Raw genomic sequence first — 20,391 nt, 5'->3', positions numbered from 1 at the left:
GTCAGTGAAGCTTCCCGGTCCGGCTCCGGTGCAGCGATGGCCTCGAGGCCGAGGCGGAGGGCGGGGGCAGCGAGTTGGCCCGCGCTCGGCTCTCCTGCACCTGCCGCTTTAGCTCCAGGCTGTCGTAGACCTGGCAGCTGGCAGTGCCCCCCGGGTTCCTGCTGAGCGGCAGAAAGGTGGGCTGGGGCTGGGGGGGCTCGGGGACCTGGGCTTCAGGCAGGGGCTGGGAGGAATGGGGGAGCAGGGCCGAGCAGGGGGCCGGGGCCCTTTGGTAGGTGGTCTCGCCCAGCATGGTGAGGGAGGTGGAAGTCATCAGAGGGTGCCGAGCCGGCAGTGCCTCAGCCCACTCGGCCGCCCGGCGCCGGACCTCGTGGGGCTCGCGGGCGTTGTAGCTCAGGTGGCCCGTGGACGGGTGTGGGCTGCGGCTGGGCTGGCTGTAAGTGTGGCTGGGGACGCTCCGCCGGTGCGCCTGGGGGGAGCAGTGCTCGCGGGCCTCGGGCCGGGAGCCCCGGGGCACCAGGGTGGGCGGGGGCTCAGAGCCCTCCAGACCCCGCCGCCGCTGGTCCCAGGAGTCATAGAGGAGCTGGCCGCTCGAGGGGTAAGGGCTGAACCCCGCGGGGACCCAGGAGGGATTGGGGGGCAGCCGGCGGAGGGTTGGTGGAGGTGAGGCCCACTGCTCTACCTCCATGCTGCCCCAGACTCGGGACTGGGAGCAGTGGGGCCCGCAGGACTGCAGCCGCAGCTCCGACTTGGCCTCCACACGCTTGGGCATGCGGCGCAGCTCTGGCGAGAGGTAGAGGGAGGGCGGGGGCAGACTGGCCAGGATCCCGCCCCGGCGGCCCCACAACCCCACGTTGGAGGGCAGGCCCCTCTGCGGGTAAAGCCCTCCCCAGCCGCACCGTGGGTACTTGGGGTGTGGGAAGGCCAGGTCCTCCTCCTCCAGGTAGGAGTCCAGGTCGCCCCCGAAGGAGGGCACCACCCGCAGCTGGGACATCTTGCGGCCTTGATGGTGGCTGCGGAAGGCTGAGCGGTTGTGGCAGAAATGCTTCTGGTTCTTCAGCCCCCACTGGTGGCTGCAAGAGTCGTGGTGGTGGTGGTGGCGGTGACTGTGGCCGTGGCGTTGGCGGGGGCCACGGCTGCGGGGGCGGGGGCGGTGGCGGTGGCGGCGGGGGCGGCGGCGGCGGCAGGAGGGGGAGCTGCGGAGATGGTGGTAGGAGGAGGACGGGTAGCACACCGGCCGGGCCAGCTTCACTTCCATGGGCTCCAGGGTGCAGTGGACATGGACGTCTTGGGGCTTGGCAGGGGGATCCTTGGTGGGACTTTCACAAGGCTGGGAGGTTTCATCTGGGGGTGACAAGAGTCCGTGAGGTCGGGACGACTGTCAAAAGAGCTCCGGGTTGGGAACAGGACGGCATAGGTTTCTCAGGTTGTACTGGTGACGTTGGGGTGGGAGGAAGGGGGCCGTGTCCCCGACCTCTCTTACCACCATACTTACTTTTCTGATTAGTCCAAGAGATCATCTTGTCTAAGGCGTTCTGGAGTCCATGCCACATCTGGGGGTGGGGGGAGGGCGGGAGTGAGGACTGAGCATCTCTCTACCCACCCCCTGCCCCGCCACACTCCTACCTGGCTCCCAGCCAAGAGCACACTCCTGCAGGTGCAGGTGCCCCCCCCTTTGCCTGTGGGGGCGGCCCGCCGCCAGCACTGACCATGGTCACTACGTTGATCGCAATGTTCACCAGGATGACGAGGCCCACCAGCAGAAGAAGCACATCTTCGGGATCCTGCGGATGTTCCTGATACTGATTACAGCACCCCACGTTGTCATACCAGAGCTGGTTTTCCATGGTGGGGGGGCCCTAGGGCCACCTGGGCCACCGCCCCCCCCCCCAAGCCCCGACCACACTGTACTCATGCGGCGACCTGGGGACAGCTACCAGCTGGTGAGGGGTCTGGGTCATAATGAGGCACATTGTGGGGAGTCACAATGCAGAGGTGGCCACTCTTATCCAGGCGGCTCGCCCTTAGATGGCCATGGCCGCCCTTGGCTGCCACTTGATGGGGCCCCTGTCCCCGGATATCCCAGAGCTCAGTCTGTCTCTGTCTCCCACAAGGGCCTGCTTAAGTCGCCACCGGATTCGTGAGTTGAAAATAGGGTCACTATAGTTGTAAGACGGTTTTCACAGGGCTTGAACGGTCCATAAAGAATTTCCTCCCAAGTCGTCGTTCTCATGAGACATCAAGGCAGCTTGTGGAGTTTGTCCCCTCGACCCATGCCTACTTGGGGCTAGCAGCTAGGGTGACAGCATGGGTCCCCTCCGGGGTCACCCCACTGTGCTGTTCCCTCCCCGTCCTTCCTGTTTCACTGCGATGATGATTCGTCTAGCACCTACCCTCCCCCACCCCTTCTGGCCAAGGATTGCAGCCGACACAGTGTGGTCACCAAGCCCACTGGTCCCCTCGCTTCGGAGCAAGACTGACTTCCCACTCGCCCCGGTTGCTTTCATCTGCCAGGGACCACCCCCCCGACCGTGCTCTTTTTGCTTCCAAACCAATTGCCCTCCCACTGACCTAGCCCTCCCAGCCGGAGAACTGTTAGATGCCCCCTTAAGAAAACCTCCCGAAATTCACAAAGCACAAAGAGATGTCATTGTTGACAAAGGAGACTTGTTCAAAAGCAGGTTCATCACTGGGGCCCCTGGAAGTGGCGCCCTGGGGTCCTTGAGTCATTTGTCTGCACGATGGGTGAACAACTCGACCGGAATAAGGCAACATCCAGTGGGCGTTGCGTTCCCCTTCGAGCCCCTAAACACGTAGTGGGTGCTCGATACTCACTCACTGAACGGAATCAAAGTGATCAATGATGTCGGGTGAAAGCGAACAGAGCAAGAGGCGGGTTGCTCTGTTGTTCAGAAGGCCTGTCCACATTCCGCGCACGCATCTGCTACGGAAGGTGGGGTCCGCGGCCTTTGGCCGGGGAGCACTCACATGGCTTCAGTTCCCAGGCGCATGGGCGGCTGTGTGCGTGTCTGCATGTCTGTGCATGCGTGTGCGTGTGTGTGCGCGACGTGGGCCATCTAGGAGCAGGCAGGGCCTGCGTTTCCCTGCTGCGTGTGGTTGGGATGCTCTGACGAGTTCCCGTGGTCGAATGAAGCAGGTGGAAGCCTGAGGGGCCAGGCTGACTCTGTGTGACTGTGAATAAGTCACTTTTCCTCCCTGAGGCTCAGTCTCCTCTTTGGTGACAGGCAGGTGCTAACCGCAGCAGTGAGGTCTCAGAGGGCAGCCCTCAAGAATGTCCCCCGTGTGTGGTCCTCGGCTCCAAGCCTGCTCGCGGCTACAGGAACTTCCGGTCCTGACTGGGGTGTGGGGAGGCCTGGACGCCCTCCTTCCCAGCAGCCCCGCTCAAAGAAACTAGGGCTTGGAGGGGGGGGGCACACATCACACCTGGGGGCTACAGCCCAGCCCTGGCTCCGGCAGAAACCAGGCCGCTGAGGGGCTAGGGCCACAGGGATGGGGGTCTCCCCTCTAGTGCAGGTCAGCTTAAGGATCTGGGCCGGGACCTGGGAGGCTGCTCTGGGGAGCAAACAGGGGAGTGGCAGGTGGGAACCTGCCTCATCAGGGGCTAGGAGAGAGCTGCGGGCAGGGCCCAGGGAAGCCAGGAGGTTGACGAGGGTCCTTGGGGCTCCTGAGGCCCCTGTGGCCAGGGAAACCCTTCTTTGAGTCACCAGGGCCTCTGTGGGGGCCCTGGCTTCCCCAACACCACCACGGACCACCTCCTCTTTTCCTTTTATTTTCGTCCCAGTCACCCCTCTGTCACAGAACGGTACACCCAGCCCTTGTTTGTCCCCTCCACGGCGTTGCTGGACGGGGAGCCCAGGGGGTAGCAGTGGGACAGGGCCTCCACCTCGCGGGTCAGTTCCCGGAGCCGCCGCCGCACGTCTCGGGCGTCATATACTACGCGGCCCGAGGAGCGGCGCCGGGGGATGTCGGGGACGTGGGCAGGGCCCAGGACTGGCGGTGGGGCCGCAGGGGCAGGGGCACAGGGCTCCGGCTCAGCCTGGGCCCCTGGCCCCACCCCGCTGTTCCTGTGGCTCAGGGCCTGTGGGCTGGGGGGCGGGGGGTTCACCGGGTACACGTATGCCTCAAGGCCTAGCTCTGAGCGCATCTCCGCTTTCAGGGGCCCGCCTTCCACGGCCTGCTGGAAGCGAATGGTCTGGGGAGGGGGCTCCGCGGCGTCCTGGGGCCAGGGAGCCCAGAACCCCTGCGTGGACTGAAAGCCCTGCCAGTCTGCGGGCTGATCCCAGTGGTGGGAGCAGACTGCTGGGTGCTGGTGTGGGGGCTTCTCCTCGTCGTCCGTGTCGGGGACCCAGGCTGCCGGGCGGTGGGCACGGCGGCCTGAAGAGCGGCGGTGGCGGTGGCGGCGACTGGGTGGGGGGGTCACGGTCATTTTCACAGGGTCCATGGTACATCGGAGGTGGACTGCAGGGGCGCTCTGCTTCGGAGGCTGGGGCGGCTTCCCCGGGGAGGATGGCTTAGAAGCTTCTGTAGATCAAGGAGAGGCGGGAGGCTGGTGGAGAGGCTGGCGGGTATGCAGGAGCAGGGGGGAGGCTCCACCGCTGAGAGGGGAGAGTGGGAGGGGAAGGGGCCGGCTCTAGCTCAGGGCTGGCTCACCAGGTTCCTGCCTCTCCTGTGCCCCCCACGCACCCCCACCCCCGTCCCCAACTCCTGCCCCCCCCCCCCGCTTACCTTACCTTTCTCATAAACAATATGGAACACTTGGTGTAAGAAGCCACGGAGTCTGCGCCAGAGCTGGGTGAGGGAGGACACAATGACCCCGGGCCGGCCCTGGCCACCAGGCCTCCCGCCGCCGCCCTCAGGCCAGCGCCCACCCGCCTGGCCCCACCCTGACCAGCGTCACCATGTTGATGCTAATGTTAATGCAGATGACCAGACCCAGTAGCAACAGGATGGAGTTGCCTAGGTCCTGACAGTTGTTGCTGTTGGAGCTGTGATACGACGCCCACCCGGGCCGTGGCCGCTCAGCCATGGCCATGGGGGTCCCTAGGGCCACCGGGGCCCCTAGGCCCCCAGCCCACTGTGCCCACAGTAGCCACCAGCCTGCCTCCCTACCCCAGGGGCTCCTGGGGGCAAGCGGGTCACAATGATGCCGGGGCACTCCCTCACAATGTGCCAAGAGGCAGAGTCTTGGGCTTGTGGGTGGCCCTCCAGCCTGGGCCCAGGCCTTGGCAGAGGCCGAACCCTTCACCTGGCATGCCTGTCACCTGGACCAGCCCTTGCGCCCCCTGGCCTGTCTAGGTCTGCCCCCACGAGCCCAGACTCTTTCTTCTCTATACCTGCCTCAGGCCTCTGCACACACCTGGGCCCCGATCGGAACTCCCCGCACAACCCCACTACCATGGCAACCGTACCCCAGCACCCACTCCCCCCTTTCTGCGCTCTGAGCTGCTCCCGGAAATGGGCTGTGGGCTCAGACCACCTCCTTCTCCCTCACCGGCCAAGTGGAAGCCCTGAGGCTTAATTCCTCGAAGTGCACCCCTGCCCCACCACAGCAGGCACAACCAACAGTTAAATTTTTATATTTACAATATTCTCTTCATCTTTTGCCAGGTTTAAAAATGTGTACAGAGCCGCAAAGGGTTGGGGCAGGGATGTGGGATTGTCTGGGGGTTGTTCTGGGGAGAGGGGCTGGGCATTGGAGTCCGTGGCTGAATCATGGGGTCCCCCAGCCCCCCTCCCATGCCCCAGTCTGGGGGGGGGCATCTGTCTACAAGGTTCAGGGCCCAGGTCCCTAGCATTTAGAGGGCATGGCCATTTGGAGAGGAGCTAGACCAGGCAAGGGGAGGGGTCAGAAAAGAACTAAGTTTCCATGGCGGGAGGTGGGAGAAGGGACAGTCAGGAGGCAGAGTTCTGGGGAGCCAAGACCAGGGATTCCGGATTTGGGTGTCAGTGGAAGACAGCCCCCCACCTCCTATTCAAGTTTGGCACTAACGAACCCGCCCCCAGCAGACAAGGACTTTCCTCCACTGGTGTCCCTTAAAACCCTACTTGACACCATTCTTCTCCCCAGAGGCCCAAACCCTTTCTCCCCAGGCAGTTCCTCTCCGGGGCGGTCACTGCACACAACCTTTCAGATTTGCCCTGCTGCTATCTGCCCAAGCCCCGTCCCCCACGGCCCCCTCCATCTGTTCTCAGCACTGCTGACCTCATTCTCTCCCCAGCCTGTCCCATGAAGCCTTTCCCCCTGCGCCCTCTTCCCGCGGCTCCTTTCCTTCAGCCCTGGCTGAGGGAAGGGGGCCTCGTCAAAGAAGGGGGTGGGCGGCTGAGGGGAGAAGGTGTTCTGACACTGACACTGGGTGGCTTCAAGGAGGGAGACAGAGAAGGGAGGAGGGACACTGAGTCAGAGAGGGAGGGATGACACAGGAAAGGAGGAGAGACACAGGCAAGACAAGACCCCTTTCGCTGCCACTTCCATCCCCCATATCCCATTTGTCCCCAAATTTACCTGCCCTGGCCCAGGCCTGGGGAATCCTTGGAACATTTTTGGGGTCTCCCCCCCACAAACCCACCTAATCCAGTTTGGCACGGATGAGCAGTGGTCTGAGAACTGAGGGAAAGGCTGTTCTCAGACCCCAGTGAGGGCTTTGGTCAAACATGCATGGCCTCCGTGGGTGGCATGCCACGCCCCCCGACTTGGCAGCTCTTGGGTGGGGGAGACAGGCCCTGGTCTGCCCCCAGGATTTGTACGTCCTCCCCACTCCAATTCGGTCAGTCTGAAGTCTGTTCCCACCTACTGGGTGGGGAGGAGCTAAGTGCTAGGCCTCAGGTCTGGGGGGCCGCGGGGGAAAGCTGGCGGGAAAGGGGCCGTCTGCATGGGAAAACACACATCCACATGCAAGAACATGTTTCCACTCAGAGAGATGCGTCCTGGACCCGTGGGAAAAGTTCCCAGGCAGCCCAGGGACGAACGGATCTCCTCCCTTCCCCTGGCAGGGAATCCCACCAGAGCACGGGCTTCATCTGACATCGGCCACGGGGGATAAACATGCTTCGCTGGGGTGGGGGGGGCACACAGTGGGAGTTGGGGGGGGAACGACTTGATTTCCTCGGTTCCTTCCCAAGGGTCACTGTCCGGGAACACACCACTTCCAGGGTCTCCATTGGGTAGGGAGGTGGGGGGGGGAAGGCAGGAGGGAATGGGATTCTGGGGTACAAATCCCCGCAGGAATTCTTTTGAGGGGGCCAACATGTGTCCAGGGAGGCAAAAAAAACACCTCACCCTGCACATGGGAAAACACACCCCCTCGTGAGAAAGCACGCCTCCACATGGGAAAACATGTCCACGTTTCCACACACCCAAGACTGGTGTCCCAATGGAGGGTCCGGCACTCCCCGGCTGTTCCGAGGCCTTGGTCCAGAGAAGAGGACGGGCCTCTCGGCATGGGAAAGACACGCATCCCGGTGCGGAAACCCATGTCCACCTGGCGCTCCCGCCGCCGGGCATCTCCAGCGCGCGAGAAACCTGTGGCCAGTCCTCTTCCCTGCCTTCTGGGCCGCACTGCCCCCGACGGCGGCGGCCATGGCCATGGCCATGGCACTGGCGGCGCTGGCAGCAGCGGCGGCGGCGGGGAGGGCTAGGGAGGGGGGCCTCCCCCGCCAGCCTCCCCCTATACCCGAGTGGTGGAGTGGGGGTGCGGTAGCGTGTTGTTGTGGCTGGTAGCGGTGGGGGGCGGCGGGGGGAAGGGCCCGAAGGGGTGCAGGGAGGGGGGCGGCGGGGGCGGCGGGGGCCCCAGGCCGCTGGGTAGCAGGGTCAGGGCCCCGGGGGCCAGCAGAGGTACGTCGTCCGGGGCCCGTCGCAGGGCTAGGGTGTAGTCGGGCGGGCAGGCGGGGCGCAGGGCCTCGGCGGGGTCCGCCCCAACGCCCCCGGCCCGCTTCAGCTGCAGGGACACCAGCTCCTCCTCTGGCGGCAGCTCGCGGCCGGCGGCTGGGAGCAGGGGGCCCCCGCCCGGCACCCCGGAGCCCGAGCCGCCGGGGGGGCTGAGCCGCCGGCACCGCAGCTCCTGCCGCCGGTCCCGCTTGTAGTAGAGCGCGGCGAAGGCCAGGATGTTGAGGAAGAGGAGCGAGGCGCCCACGGCCACGGTGACGCTGAGCTCGGTAGAGTAGTCTCGGGAGTCCCCAGGGAAGCGGTCGTAGGCGCGGGGGCCCGGCTCAGGCTCAGGCTCCGGCGGCAGCGTGGCGGGCGGCGGCGGGCGGCGCGTGCCCGGGGCGCCGGGGGGCGGGCGCGGCGGCCAGCGCGTGGCATAGGGGGGCAGGCGCGTGGTGGTGGTGAAGAGCTCCGTGTGCAGGTTGTGCAGGTGCGGCACGAGCTCCAGCCAGAAGGCCACCTTGTTGGCGCGGTAGTTGTCGCGCACCCGCGGCTTCAGGCCGATGTGCAGGTACTGCTTCTCCTTGCTGTTGAACTTGCTCCACACCACCTCCTCGAAGCGGTTGGGCTTGGTGTGGATGAACTTGGTGTCCTGCGGCACCGGCTGGTTGGGGTCGCTGCGGGCACAGGAGGGCGGGGCGAAGGAGGAGTGAGGGGGAGGGCGGGGCGAAGGAGGAGTGAGGGGGAGGCCCGGGCGCACCTATGGGGGAGGGGTGGGCAGGGAGACCCACAGAGAGGAGGGGGGGCAAGAGGGCCCTGAGACAGAAGGAAAGGCCAAGAAGCAAGAAGGCAGAGGCAGAAGAGAGAGAAACTGCCAGAGACAGGCAGAGGTGAGGTGGGAGGGGCAGACAGGCAGAGATGAGGACAGAGGGGCAGAGACAGAGATGAGGACAGAGGGGCAGAGACAGGCAGAGATGAGGTTGGAGGGGCAGAGACAGAGATGAGAACGGAGGGGCAGAGACGGGCAGGGAGCTAGCTGGCGAGAGAGGCAGAATCTGAGACTGAGGGAGAGAGACACAGTTAGGAATGGAGAGACAGAGGCAGGGGACAGCCAGCCAGGATGAGAGCAGCAAGCAAAAAGCTTGAGTCAGTGGATTCAAAGAGAGAGAGATGTAGATAGTGACAGACACAAACTCTCACACAGAGACACAAGCCCGGGCATCAGAAGGAGAGCAGAATGCCCGGAGAGGGAGGAAGAGGCCCGGAGAGACAAACCCGGAGCCGAAGCCAGCAAGGTAGCCCAGGCAATGATGGAGGAATGACCGTGTGTGGAGTGGGGGGGCGGGGCGCTAAGGATGGCAGGGGTGTGTGGGAGCCTTGGCCTGTAGGGGGTGCCCCCCAGCCCCACCGGCCCTCACCCAGTCTTGGCGAAGTTGGTCCAGTAGGTCATGACCACAGCGCTGAGCATGACGTCATTCTTGGAGAAGTTGCAGGGGAAGAGGTCGGTGGCACCCACCATGGGCACGCCAAAGACGTAGGGCAACTCGTCCCCATGCGCTGCGTCTGCCCACTCGGGCCGGCCCTCGGCCTGGCAGTGGTGGTAGAAGGTATAAAAGTAGACAGGGGACTGGTAGTCAGCATGTAGCTTGGCGGTGGCCACAGCCGGTGCCACCCACTGGTGGTCTGTAAAGAGCGCCAGCAGGGTCTTTCTCCGCATCTCGCCATTGTCCCGGTCGGCCCAGTCCGTGTACATGAACTTGATGGTCTCCCGAAGCACGTCCTTGCCCTCCGGATAGCCGTATAGGTTGTCCACAAAGTTGGAGACAGTGAAGTCAAAGGCGCTGGCGGACACGCCGTCCTCGCTCTCTGCAGAGTCCTCTACGAACTTGAGACCCTCTCCTTGGTTGACGCCAATGAGCATGTCGTAGTTGAGGAACTCCCCCTGCTGCATGAGGATCTCAGGGTCATCGGGGACGACGTCACCGTCCACCACGGGCCCAAAGGCGATGTGGTAGCTGGGGAGAAGCGGTCAGGGTCTCATCACCTGCTCCCTGGCCTCCTCTCAGCTCCTAGCCTGCCGAGCCTTTCTTTCTGCCCTGGGTGAAATCTCCTGAGTCCTTCGGGGCACGTGGCCTCTCGGGGAGTCTTCCCTGATGCGCCTCATGGCCCCTCATGCACCCTCCCTCTGTTTGGGCGCCTGCACTCAGGACGGGCTCCTGAGGGAAGGAGGCTGGGCTGGCAGAGGGGCCTGAATCCGATCCGAATGCCCGTGGGCACCTCTCACCCACAAGGTCCTGGGAACCAGCAAGGACAACGGAGGCCCAGCCCTGCCCGCTCCCACCCCCATACCGGGCGGGCTGCACGTCCTGGTCCACCAGCTCCCTTGAGGGCTTCCGGCGCAGGCACTCCACAGCCTCCGCGCTGTCCTCCCGGTCGCAGCCCACTTTGGCCGCCAGCAGCCGCGTGTACTTGAGCGGCTGGTAGTTGACCGACCAGCTGGAGATGGCCGTGCCGCTCTGGGCGATGGCCTTCTGGAACAACCCTGGCAGGACAGGGCGGGCTTCAGGCTGGGCTGCCTCTGCCGAGGGTGGGAAGGGGGAACTTGGTGGGGTGGGCGTGTGGGAATGGGGATGGGAGGGGCAGGCCACAGTAGGCTGCGTACCTTCTGAATGGTGAGAGAGGATCAGAAGGTTGACACAGGAGGCCCCTGCCCCTGATCCGAAGATGGTGATGCGCTCAGGGTCACCCCCAAAGTGGGCGATGTTCTCACTGAGCCAGCGCAGGGCCTGGATCTGGTCCAGGAGTCCGTAGTTGCCTTTGGCCGCCTGGTCCCCGGTGCTGAGAAAGCCTGGAAGCACAGGAGGAAAGGGGCTTCCTGGGGGTGTCAGAGCACCCTTGCCTCCTTTCTGGGCAGCTTGGTCCAGCCCAGAAGCTATTCTGCTTCCGCCTGGTCTAGAGGAACACCACCCACCCCCGCCCCACCCAGATTCCAGGCCCTCAAGTGGGCTGCCCGCCCTCACCGAGCACCCCAAGCCGGTAGTTGAGTGTGGCTACAATGACGTTGCCGTAGGCGGCCAGGACGGAGCCGTCGAACATGTTCCCGGTCCCCTCCATGTAGGAGCCACCGTGCAGAAACAGCATCACTGGCTTCTTCCCGGAGTCCCGGATATCTGCGTGGGGAGGGGGCGGGCGGTGGTGGGCCAGGGTTGGGGGACAAGAATACGGTCAGACCAGCCCCAGCACCACCCAGCTCCTGGGCCTGCAGAGGACCAGCCCGGAGCTCAGGGGACATGTCTCTCCCGTCCCTGCAGGGGGGGCAAGACCGGATTCCCCTCCCTCCCTCCCCAGGAGCCCTGGCCTAAGGTCCCACCCCACCTCCTGCCAGCCTGCCCCACGGCACTTCTCCGAATGCCAGACAGACCTTCCAAGAAGCCTAAGAGGTGGTGGGGGGGACCCTCCCCAGGGCATCTGCTGGATGCAGGGGACCCCTCCCCACACACAGACAGCAAATCTCCTTCCTGCTCTGAGGAAGAGCAAAAACTCCCGAGGCTGACTCTAGCGCGAGAGATGCTGGGAGGGTCTGGGCGGTTCCTCCGACTCAGGCCTTGGGTCTCAGGTCCACATGGCAGCCCGGTCTGTGGGTGAGGGGTGCCAGCCTAGGGTCCCTGGGGGCCTGGTCTCCTCCCCGCCCTAATTCCTTTCTAGGTCACCTCCCCAGTTACCATGGCAACCCCCAGCCTAATTACCGTGGCAGGAGGAGGCAGGGTGGGAAAAAGGCTGCTTGATAAAGCCAGGGTACAGCTCTTTAGTCCCACACACCCCCCAATACTGGCCTGACCCTGGCTTCTGCACTGGACGCCCCTCTTGCCCTGTCCCTAAAGGATCCCATGAATCACTGGGCTGAGGCATGACGGATTCCAGAAGAGGGGGAAGTCTGGGAGGGCTTGCCATGGCCCCCAAGGCAATAAAAAGTACCCTTCTTAGCAGCACCCCATGATTCCACCACGGCGCCCAGCTGGGGTCCCCCATGGCCCACAGGCCCTCCTCTCTCTCGACACTCTCAATCCCTGACTAGCCCGGGCCTCCAAGTCCCCAGCGGCTCTGCTCGCCTCTGTCCTCCTGATAGAAACTTTCTCCTGCCAGAAGGTGAGCCCACAGGACACTGAGAGGTTCCCCCCACCCCTGCAGACAGCTTGTGGCCTCCAGTCTCTTAAGACCTTCTCTGCCACCTCCCTCTACCTGGTGGGCTCTGTCCTCTCCGTGTCCTCCCCAAACCCTTTTCTTGCCCTCCTTCTGGAACCTTCGGTGGCCTTCCAGCCAGACTCAGGCGGGAGCCTCCTCCCTGCAAGTCCTCAGTTCCCCCCCTCCTCCCCACCCTGCACCTCCACTCCCAGTGTGGGGGGAGGAGGGGGTCGGAAAGGGAAGGAGCAGGGAGGGGGGCCGGGGCAACAAGAAATTCAAAACCAACAACAAAAAAACAGTATCAAGAAAGAAGAAAGAAAGAAAAAAACAACAACAACCAAAAAGCGAGAAGCTCTCGGAGGGGAGGGGGGCAGATTCAACAAGAAAAGAAAAAAAACCAAAACCAAAAAACCAAAACCAAAAAACCAAAAAGATCCATTTTTTTTTTTTTTGGAAAAAAAGAAAAAAAGAAAAAAGTTCTTTGCATTTTTTTTTTCAAAATTTTGTGGTGAAACTTCAAGATATTGGGCCCTGTTTTCAAAAATTTCCAGATTCTTTAATGCGCTTCAAATGTTTGCGTTTTCTGCATCTGACAGGCTTTTGAAAATTTTAGGTTTGTTTCTTACGTTTCAGTTGTGCCATCAATTTGCCAACTTAATTTTTTTTTTTTCAAATGTAGTTTTACTCCAAATTAAAGTTGGTTTTGTTTTGTTTTGTTTTTTCAAATGTTACATGTCGCAAGTTTCCAAACAGTCCGAATTGCTGCCAAACTCTAAACGGTTTATCCAATTTTTTGGTGTTTTTTTTTTTCCCCCCTCTGACATTCCAATTTCTTTTTTCACTTAAATTTTGGCCGTGTTTGGCTTTGCTTGCAGGTTCACTAGTGGGTCCAACATTGTTCAAATTTCGTTTGATGTTTTCGTAATTCTTTTTTCCAATTATTACAAATTTTTCTTTTCTTTTCTTTTTCGTTTTTAGTTGGGAGAAACGACTTGGGGGGGGCCTTGAGGGCCGCAGGGGTGGGAGGGGCATTTAGTTAGGGGCGGGGCCTTGAGCGTCCTCTAATCAGCAACCACATGCAGCAGCGGGGTTTTTAAATCTACCTGTGTCTGGCGGATTGAGCGTCGCCTCGTCACGTTTTTTTGTGAGCGGACCTAAGACCGGGAACACAAAACAGAGAAAAAAGGACAATTTTGTGGGGAAAGATGGGGGTCGGGGGGAGGTGGTGGATGGGGAGGGGAGGACAGAAAGCAGAAAAGGGGAGGGTGGAGGGCAGAAAAAATAAGCCAAAAAAAGCAAAATTCGTTTGCAAGAAAAAGAAACCAAGAAAAGAGAAAAACGTTTTCTACAACCCAAATTTGTTTCCCCTCCCCGGAAAAAGTCATGCCCCAAAGAAAAGGCTGGGTTTGGGGGGTGGGGTGGGCTGCCTGAGTGGGCTGAGGCCTGTTTTAAGACATAGCGACTTGGCTTGGAGACGTGTTTGCTAATTGCTGGAAATGAAATGGTGTTAGAGGTGGGGGTGGGGTGGGGAGGGGAGGCCCGCCCCAAGCCCCAAGCCCGGGAGGCCACGGCCAGCTTTGCCACCAGTGCCTCCACTCACACTGGGCCCTCTACGGGGCCAGCCCAGCACCTGCCTGCTCCCCCAGGCTGCGAGGGAGGGGCGGCAGCAGAAAGGGCCCATTTGGAAGATCTGGAAGGCAGAGCATAGGGTGGGACTGGGGGCCGCTTGCCCCTGCAGCTCACAGCCCTTCAAGCCCTCGGCTTCCCACTGGAGTGCTGGGGCCAGGTCAGCAAGGGCTGCCTGTCTGCCTGCGCAGCCTCTCACCTGGCCAGCATTCCTCTCCCATTTGCACTCGGGGACCTGGCTTCTCACCCCACCTCCCCGATGTGGGGCAAAGCAGGGAAAGGGGTCATCAGGTCTTGCCCTCCTCTCCACCTCTACCCTCTGCACCCCACAACCCCACCCCTCACCCAGGCCTATTCTCCCCCCACCGAGAACAGTCAACTCCCCACCAGGGACAGGAGCACCTCCTGCCCCCCGGCCCACCCAGCCCCCGGCCCATCACTGCTCTAATGCCAGAAAGCCCCCCTCCTCAATTCGGGGTTCAGTCCACAAATAGGGAACAGGAAACACAGCACCCTGAGCCACCCTGACACATAAGGGGCCAGGAGGTGCTGGGAGGTATGAAGTATGCCCCTGGTCACGGAAAGACCCCAGGTGGGGCTCAGAGTTTGGTTCCAGGCTCCTTGCAGGAGGGGGAATCGGTTGGGGCGAAAAGCTGGGAGCCAGAAAGCAGAGGGGGTTCCCCTCGCTAATTGGCTTCTCCTCATTGGCATGGGGAGGGATGGGTCAGTGGGGTCCAGGCCAGCCTCTGGAAGGCTTCTCTCAACTGGTGATGAGGGCCCCATAGGGACCCATTAGGATTGGGATCTGTTCTCTACAACAGGATGGGGATGGGGATGAAGTCAGCAGGGCATGTGTGAGCATGAGATTAATGTGTGAGTGTGTGTGTGTGTGTGTGTGTGCGCGCTCGTGCACTCATGCCTGAGTCAACCTCTTCCTTGCAGAGCTGGTGTGAAGATTCAGTGAGATCACCTGCATGTGTCAGGCCCCAGGCAGGTCTGTGATAAACGATGGTTAAAAATACAGAAGGTGCGGGCATAGGTGGTGTGGGGGCAGGGTGGACGTTGTGTCTGGAGGTGCTGGGCTGGACCAGCATTCCCACTGGTGGGAAGTCTGGGCTGGATGGTCTATGTGAGGGGCGAGGAGATAGCCCACGGAGGGGGACACAGGCATGGACAGCCTACGAGGAGGCAGGAGCTGGGGGGAGAGCCCTCAAGTGGAGAGCACAGAGATGGACAGGCTGTGTGGAGGTCCTGGGGCAAATGATTCAGAGGCCATTGTGGAGGGCAGGCTGCTGGGTCAGGGGTCCCACGAGAGGGCAGGGGGATGTGGAGTGGATGGCTCTCCCATGGAGGGCGTGATGGTGTTGGAGAGGGCGTCTGGAGTGTATTGGGATGAAGAGTGGATCAGGGTGCCTGGAATGGGGACAGGGTTGGAGCAGGGGGTTCCTTGTGTGTATTGCAGGCCTGGGTTGTGGAGGCATGGTTACCACGGGAGGGGTGGGATTGGGTTAGGGTGCACGGCTGATAGGGGGAACAGGGAGTGGATGGCGATACCCCAGGAGCTGGGAGTGAGGTGTTCGAGTGCTCGATCTGCGGGAAGGGTGTAAGCTTGCTGGGCGTGCTGTCCCAGCCCGAGCTGGAACACAGGGGGTCTCTAGGCAGAGCTGGGGTAAGTGATGCTTGGGAAGTGTTGAGGGCTTTGGGGGCTGTGGTGTGAGTGGCCACATGGAAGGTTACTACGGCCAAGGTCTCTGTAGGGGTGTTACTAGGACACATGACCTGTATCGGGGGATACTGGCGAGCACGGGTCTAAGCGGGCAATAGGGTCCACAGCTTCCGAGAGGCGCTGGGGTGTGTGCTGCGTGCGGGCACTGGGCATCTGGCTACGTGGGCGTTGGAGCATGTGGTCAGTGTGCAGGCTGGTGGGGTTCCTGATCCCATGTGCTGACGAATTGCGGTTCCCAGGGTATTGTGGTATGTGCGCACCTGACATGCGGATAGTGGGGGCCTACGGTGTCTGTACAGGGGTTCCTGGGTACCAGGCCTGTGTGTACATACAGTTGGCAGAAAACGGCCTGCGGGGGATGCTGTAGGAGTGGGGGGTCCCTGTGGCGGTGCTGGGGTGTTCTAGAGTAGTGATACGGAGAGTTGGAAGGATAACATGGGGCTGTTCATGAGGCTGGGCTTGGGGCCGGCTGAAGTCGGGCTGAGCACCTCGGCAGGAGACAGGCAGGTACTGTGAGATACAGTCCCGGGGCTGAAGGTTGGCTGGTGGACGACCTTCCAGGACGTTGTGCTGGGGGCTGGGAGCACTGAGGGGACAGGGGGTGAACGGGACAGCTCCTTCCCCAGGAGAGCTGGTCGGTTGGAGTGGGGGGCGCCCGGAGGGAAAGATGTTCTCATGAGGATGGGTGGGCTGTGCTGTGAATGAGGGGGGTGCATAGGGATCAGGGAACAGAGCTTTGGAAGGAAAGGGCACTAAGCTTGGGGTGGCGCTGGGCTAGCAATGGTGCAACACACGGAAGGGTGCCTGTGCACCTGGGAAGGAAAAAGGAGACTCTCTGAGCTGTAGAAGGAACCAAAGCGGGTACTGCTCAGGGACAAGCCCAGGCCTGGGGTGGGAGGTGGGGCAGTGGCCAGAGTGGGCGACTAGGCAGGGCGAGATGCTTCCAATGCCCGCTTCCCGTGGAGAGACAGTGTGTGTGTGCCTTGGTGGGGATGGGGTCTTTAAGTCCAGCTTGGTATCTGTGGCTCGCCCTGCAGGCACCAGGACCCTCCAGGGTGGCTGTCTGCGGGAGCCTTCCTGTGACTGCCTGGCAGGCCCCTGTCCCACCCTGGAAGGGCCCGTGCAGCCTGCAGGGACCCGAGGCCTCTCGCAGGGGCCCAGCCAGTGGTGCGAGGGGGGGGGGGTCTGCGTGCACGCGTGTGGGCTGCGTCCACAGAGTGCCCAGCCTGGTGCCTGCGCCCTTACCGTCCTCGGTGGGCACGTAGAGGTTGAGGTACAGGCAGTCTTCGCTCTGGTTCTGCACGTAGGTGGCGGCCGCCTCCAAGTTGTCGGTGAACCACACGGGCAGCATGATGGCGGGCAGCGCCCCGTGCAGGTTCTGCGGGCAGGCGGGCGGCAGGGTGGTGGCGTTGCGCACGCCGGGCCACGAGGCGGGGGCCTCAGGAGGCTGGAAGCGGCGGGCACCCAGGGGTGGCGTGGCGTAGGGCACGCCCAAAAACTGCACGACGGGGCCCAGGATCTCGTTGTTGAGCTCGCGCCGCACACCGCGCACTCGCCCATAGGCCGTGTTCACCACTGGGAAGCGCTCCTCCCCGAGGCTGCTGAGGCCCAGGCCCGGGCTGCCTGGGGAGCCGCTGCTGGGACCCCCTCCCCCCCGTTGAGCCCCTGCCAGCCCCACCAGACACAGCGCCAGGAGCCACATGCTGATCGGGGGACCCCCCCTCCCTCCCCGGGACCCCCCCCCTCGGAGAGAGAGAGAAGGGGGGGGAGAGGGAGGGAGGCCCCCCCTCGCCCCAGTAGGGAGGAGGGGGCGGGGGAAAGGAGGGAGGAGGGGGGTGGGGAGGGACCTGGGTTAGACTGGACAGAGGAAGGGTCTGTTCCTCTCCATGGAGGGGGCAAGGGGTGGGGAAGGGGAAGGAAGTGGGAGAAGGTGAAGGCAGGCCCGGACTGCAGGGCGGAGGAACGGGGTGTGCAAGAGACAGACAGACAGACAGACAGAAAAATACAGAGAAGTGGAAGAAGGGAAGGGAAATCGGACAGGGCAGACAGAAGGGAACAGGGAAACAAGAGACAAGTGGTTAGTGACTTGGAATTCAGACCAAGTTGCCCCCCTTCTGCCACCCTCAGGTCCCCTGCCACACCCACCAACCCCAGCAACCCCCATCCTCAGAGCAGGGACCCAGATAGAAAAGTCTAAAGCTGGGGATGGGGTCAGGATGTGATACATGCCCAGGACAGAACCAGAGGAGGAGGAGGGCCAGCTCCCTGGACCCCGCACGCCCCCTCCCCCATTTCCAGCTGCTTTATCCCTCCCAGGCAGGATCTCCTCGGGGACTCAGGAGTCCCAGTTCCCACCTCTCTGGGAGGGATGAGATAGACAAGGAAGAGAAAATAAAAATACCAAGTCATTAATTAGCAGGAAGTAGCGGGTTTGTTTATATGTGTTAATTACTCCTGAGCTGTAATTTCAGGGCACTGAACTCCCACTCCAGGCCATTCTTGGGGCCACACAGTCCCAGAACCTTTTCCTCCCTTCAATAGCCCCGTTCCCTAAGGATCTGTGCACCAGAGGAGGGGACGGATCCCTTTCCCCCCAGGTCTTCATTTCTTCCATCAGAAGTTAAGGTGCCTGGAGGCAGGGGCTGGAGCAGGGAGGGGATGCTGCTGGAGGGGCAAATCCAGGGACAGATGCGTGATCCTGCAGCCGGTTGCTGGGCGACGGGATGCTGCCCCGCAATGTTACCTCGGCAACCGGCTGCAGCTTTAACCCTGGAGGGGGGTCTGGAGGAAGAGGGGAAGGGGCTGGCTTGGTTATGGGGTCCGTTCAGGGCAGGAGGGCAGAGGCGTGAGTGAGAATGCTAGAGTTTTCCCCAACCTTAGCAGAAGAGAAAGAAGTGTATATGTTCAGGGGAGCGGGAGATTGGGGCATAGAGAACGCTAAAGACCCGCCTCTTGCCCCTTGTCGGCCAATCAGAGCCTAGCCCTAGTGACCAGGCCTCTGGCTGGGGAGAAGGGGTGCTGAGGTGGGTTTGGAGGGCATCAGATGCAGCCACCGACCCCCACCCCCCACCCCAGTCTCGAACAGCCCTAGAGCCCAGATGCCTCTTCACGCATGGCATTCTGACTCACGTCCTGGGGGCAAACCTCGGCTTTCTTCTCGTCCCATCCCAGCTCTTTACCTCCCCTTCCCCTTGCCGGCCCCCCCACAGTTGCTGTTCTGATGCCTGGATGCTCAGGACAGCAGGGGCAGGAAGAGAGACAAGATCCCACCGAAGGGGCAGACTCCCAGGTCATTTCAGCAAGCCCCCCCTGCCCGCCCCCCCCCCCCGCAGCCGCCAGAGCTGTTTGCTGACGCGGGCTTTTCGGAGCCAGGCTCTCTGCAGGTGTCAATTTATTCCAGAGATGAGGACACAGGAATCCTTACCACACACACCCAGTCATGCCCTCCCCCTCTCCAGGTCCTCTTAAGCTCCTGTCTCCCATCAGCAGGAGGGGGCTTGGGGCTGGCTCCCTCAGGATCTCCTCTGTCCGTGCAGGGCTGGGTTCTGCTTCCATAGCCCTACCCTCCCACCCCCTCCTACTAACACGGTCTGACTCTGTGCCCCCCACCACCACCACTTCAGGTACTTTGGGCCCCGGGCCTCTTGGCTGCCAGCTTCTTTCCCTTCTTCCCTCCCACTGGAGCCCTCCCCCCATCGTTCTCCCCTCCATAGCGCTCCCTGAGAGCATCTTTCCCGGCCTCTTCCAGCTTGCTCTGGCTTCTCCCTTCAGTCTTTTTCCATCTCTCTCCTCTACATCTCCCTCCTCGCCCGTTTCTCATCTCTCTCCTTCAAACCTCTTCCCCACGTTTCTCCCTGAAGCCCCTTCTCTCTCTCCCTCTCCCTCTCCCCTCTTTCCTACCTCTGTCTCCCCCATTTTCTCTCCCCATCTCTGTCTGCCACATCTTACTCCCCCTCCTTCTCCCTATCCCTCTCTGCCTTGCTCTCTCCATTCCTGCCCGGGCCTGACTCCCCCAGCCGGGCAGAATTGAGGGAGGGGGGCTCAGGCCGCAGCCCCCCCCCCCTTCCTGCAGTGGGGAAAATGGCTTGGCCGGGAAGGGGAGAAGGAGGGGGAGGGAGAGATGGGAACACACGGGGTCTGTGGGCCCATTCAAAGGATCATTCATGGGCTGGAGAGAGGCAGAGACAAAGAGACCGAGACGCAGAGACACGGCGAGAGCATCCCTAGGCGGAGACACGCAGACAGAGCAGGCTGGGGGGAAACCAGGCGCAGGGAGAGAGATGGGGAAAAGGAGACCCCAGTGGACCGCCACGCACCCCCCTCCTCCCGGCCCGGCTTAGCTCCTACCTGGCTCAGCCCTGGGGCCGTGGTGCCTCCATCCAGGGCTCCGAGTAGGGGGCGGACGGGCTTCGGGAGGGGGGCGGCGGCCTCTGAGCCCCCGCGGCCCCGCAGGCCCAGCCCCCGCCCGCAGCGCCTCACCGGGCGGGGGAGGGGGATCGCCCCAGCCCCGGGGGGCGGGGCCGGGATCCAGTCGATCCCCGGGGAAAGGAGAGGTAGGGGATGGGGTCAGGAGGAACCTGAGAACAGGGAACCCCGCAGTGGGGCCGGAGGAGCGAAGAAGGGGCAACAAGAAAGGACTGGATTGGGGATCCACTGGCTCCGTGGGCCGTCTTCGAGGGATCAGAAGGTGGTACAGGCGGAAAATCCTAAGGGATCGGGTGCGGGAGGAGGTGTCCACGGCAATCCCCAGGGGCCCGGGGGAGCAGGATCTGCGGTGCAGGGGCCGGGATCCAGCCGGAATCCTCGGGGAGGGGGAGGGATCTAGTCGATCCCGAGGGCGGGCGGGAGGGGGAGGTCCAGGGAGTCAGAGGAGGGCGGGAGTCGAGTCTGAAGCCCCAGGGTGGGGGTCGACAGGGCTCCTAGGAAGGGAAGCGGGAGTAAGGGGGAGGCTTCGGGGGACGCTCAGCAGCCAGGA

The 20,391-nt window shown here is 62.4% G+C and overlaps 3 protein-coding genes across 5 annotated transcripts; all 3 read right to left on the bottom strand.

The window, feature by feature from the left end:
* Nucleotide 1: 1 nt before the first annotated feature.
* SPEM2 (SPEM family member 2) lies at nt 2-1,847 on the bottom strand. Its single transcript, XM_044250587.1, has 3 exons — nt 1,710-1,847; nt 1,496-1,553; nt 2-1,344 (listed from the first exon to the last, which is right to left on the bottom strand). The coding sequence occupies exons 1-3, from the start codon at nt 1,845-1,847 to the stop codon at nt 2-4; spliced, it is 1,539 nt and encodes a 512-aa protein (XP_044106522.1).
* Nucleotides 1,848-3,802: 1,955 nt separating this feature from the next.
* SPEM1 (spermatid maturation 1) lies at nt 3,803-5,053 on the bottom strand. Its single transcript, XM_044250585.1, has 3 exons — nt 4,910-5,053; nt 4,752-4,809; nt 3,803-4,542 (listed from the first exon to the last, which is right to left on the bottom strand). The coding sequence occupies exons 1-3, from the start codon at nt 5,051-5,053 to the stop codon at nt 3,803-3,805; spliced, it is 942 nt and encodes a 313-aa protein (XP_044106520.1).
* Nucleotides 5,054-5,581: 528 nt separating this feature from the next.
* Nucleotides 5,582-20,271, bottom strand: NLGN2 (neuroligin 2). Of its 3 annotated transcripts, XM_044248974.1 has the most exons (8): nt 19,764-19,814; nt 16,662-16,794; nt 13,168-13,218; nt 10,903-11,052; nt 10,545-10,730; nt 10,232-10,424; nt 9,301-9,897; nt 5,582-8,559 (listed from the first exon to the last, which is right to left on the bottom strand). In XM_044248974.1, exons 2-8 carry the CDS (start codon nt 16,765-16,767, stop codon nt 7,686-7,688), a joined length of 2,157 nt encoding a protein of 718 aa, XP_044104909.1. In that variant the 5' UTR covers nt 16,768-16,794; nt 19,764-19,814; the 3' UTR covers nt 5,582-7,685. The 3 variants fall into 3 exon arrangements, with proteins under 3 accessions (XP_044104909.1, XP_044104910.1, XP_044104908.1); XM_044248975.1 differs by lacking the exon at nt 16,662-16,794 and having other exon boundaries at nt 19,764-20,271; XM_044248973.1 differs by lacking the exon at nt 19,764-19,814 and having other exon boundaries at nt 16,662-17,183.
* Nucleotides 20,272-20,391: the final 120 nt, after the last annotated feature.

Source organism: Neovison vison, chromosome 5, assembly GCF_020171115.1.
Source record: "Neovison vison isolate M4711 chromosome 5, ASM_NN_V1, whole genome shotgun sequence".
Classification (NCBI taxonomy): domain Eukaryota; kingdom Metazoa; phylum Chordata; class Mammalia; order Carnivora; family Mustelidae; genus Neogale; species Neogale vison.
Note: the sequence above shows the minus strand (reverse complement) of the source record. Positions and strands in the feature narration are given on the sequence as shown.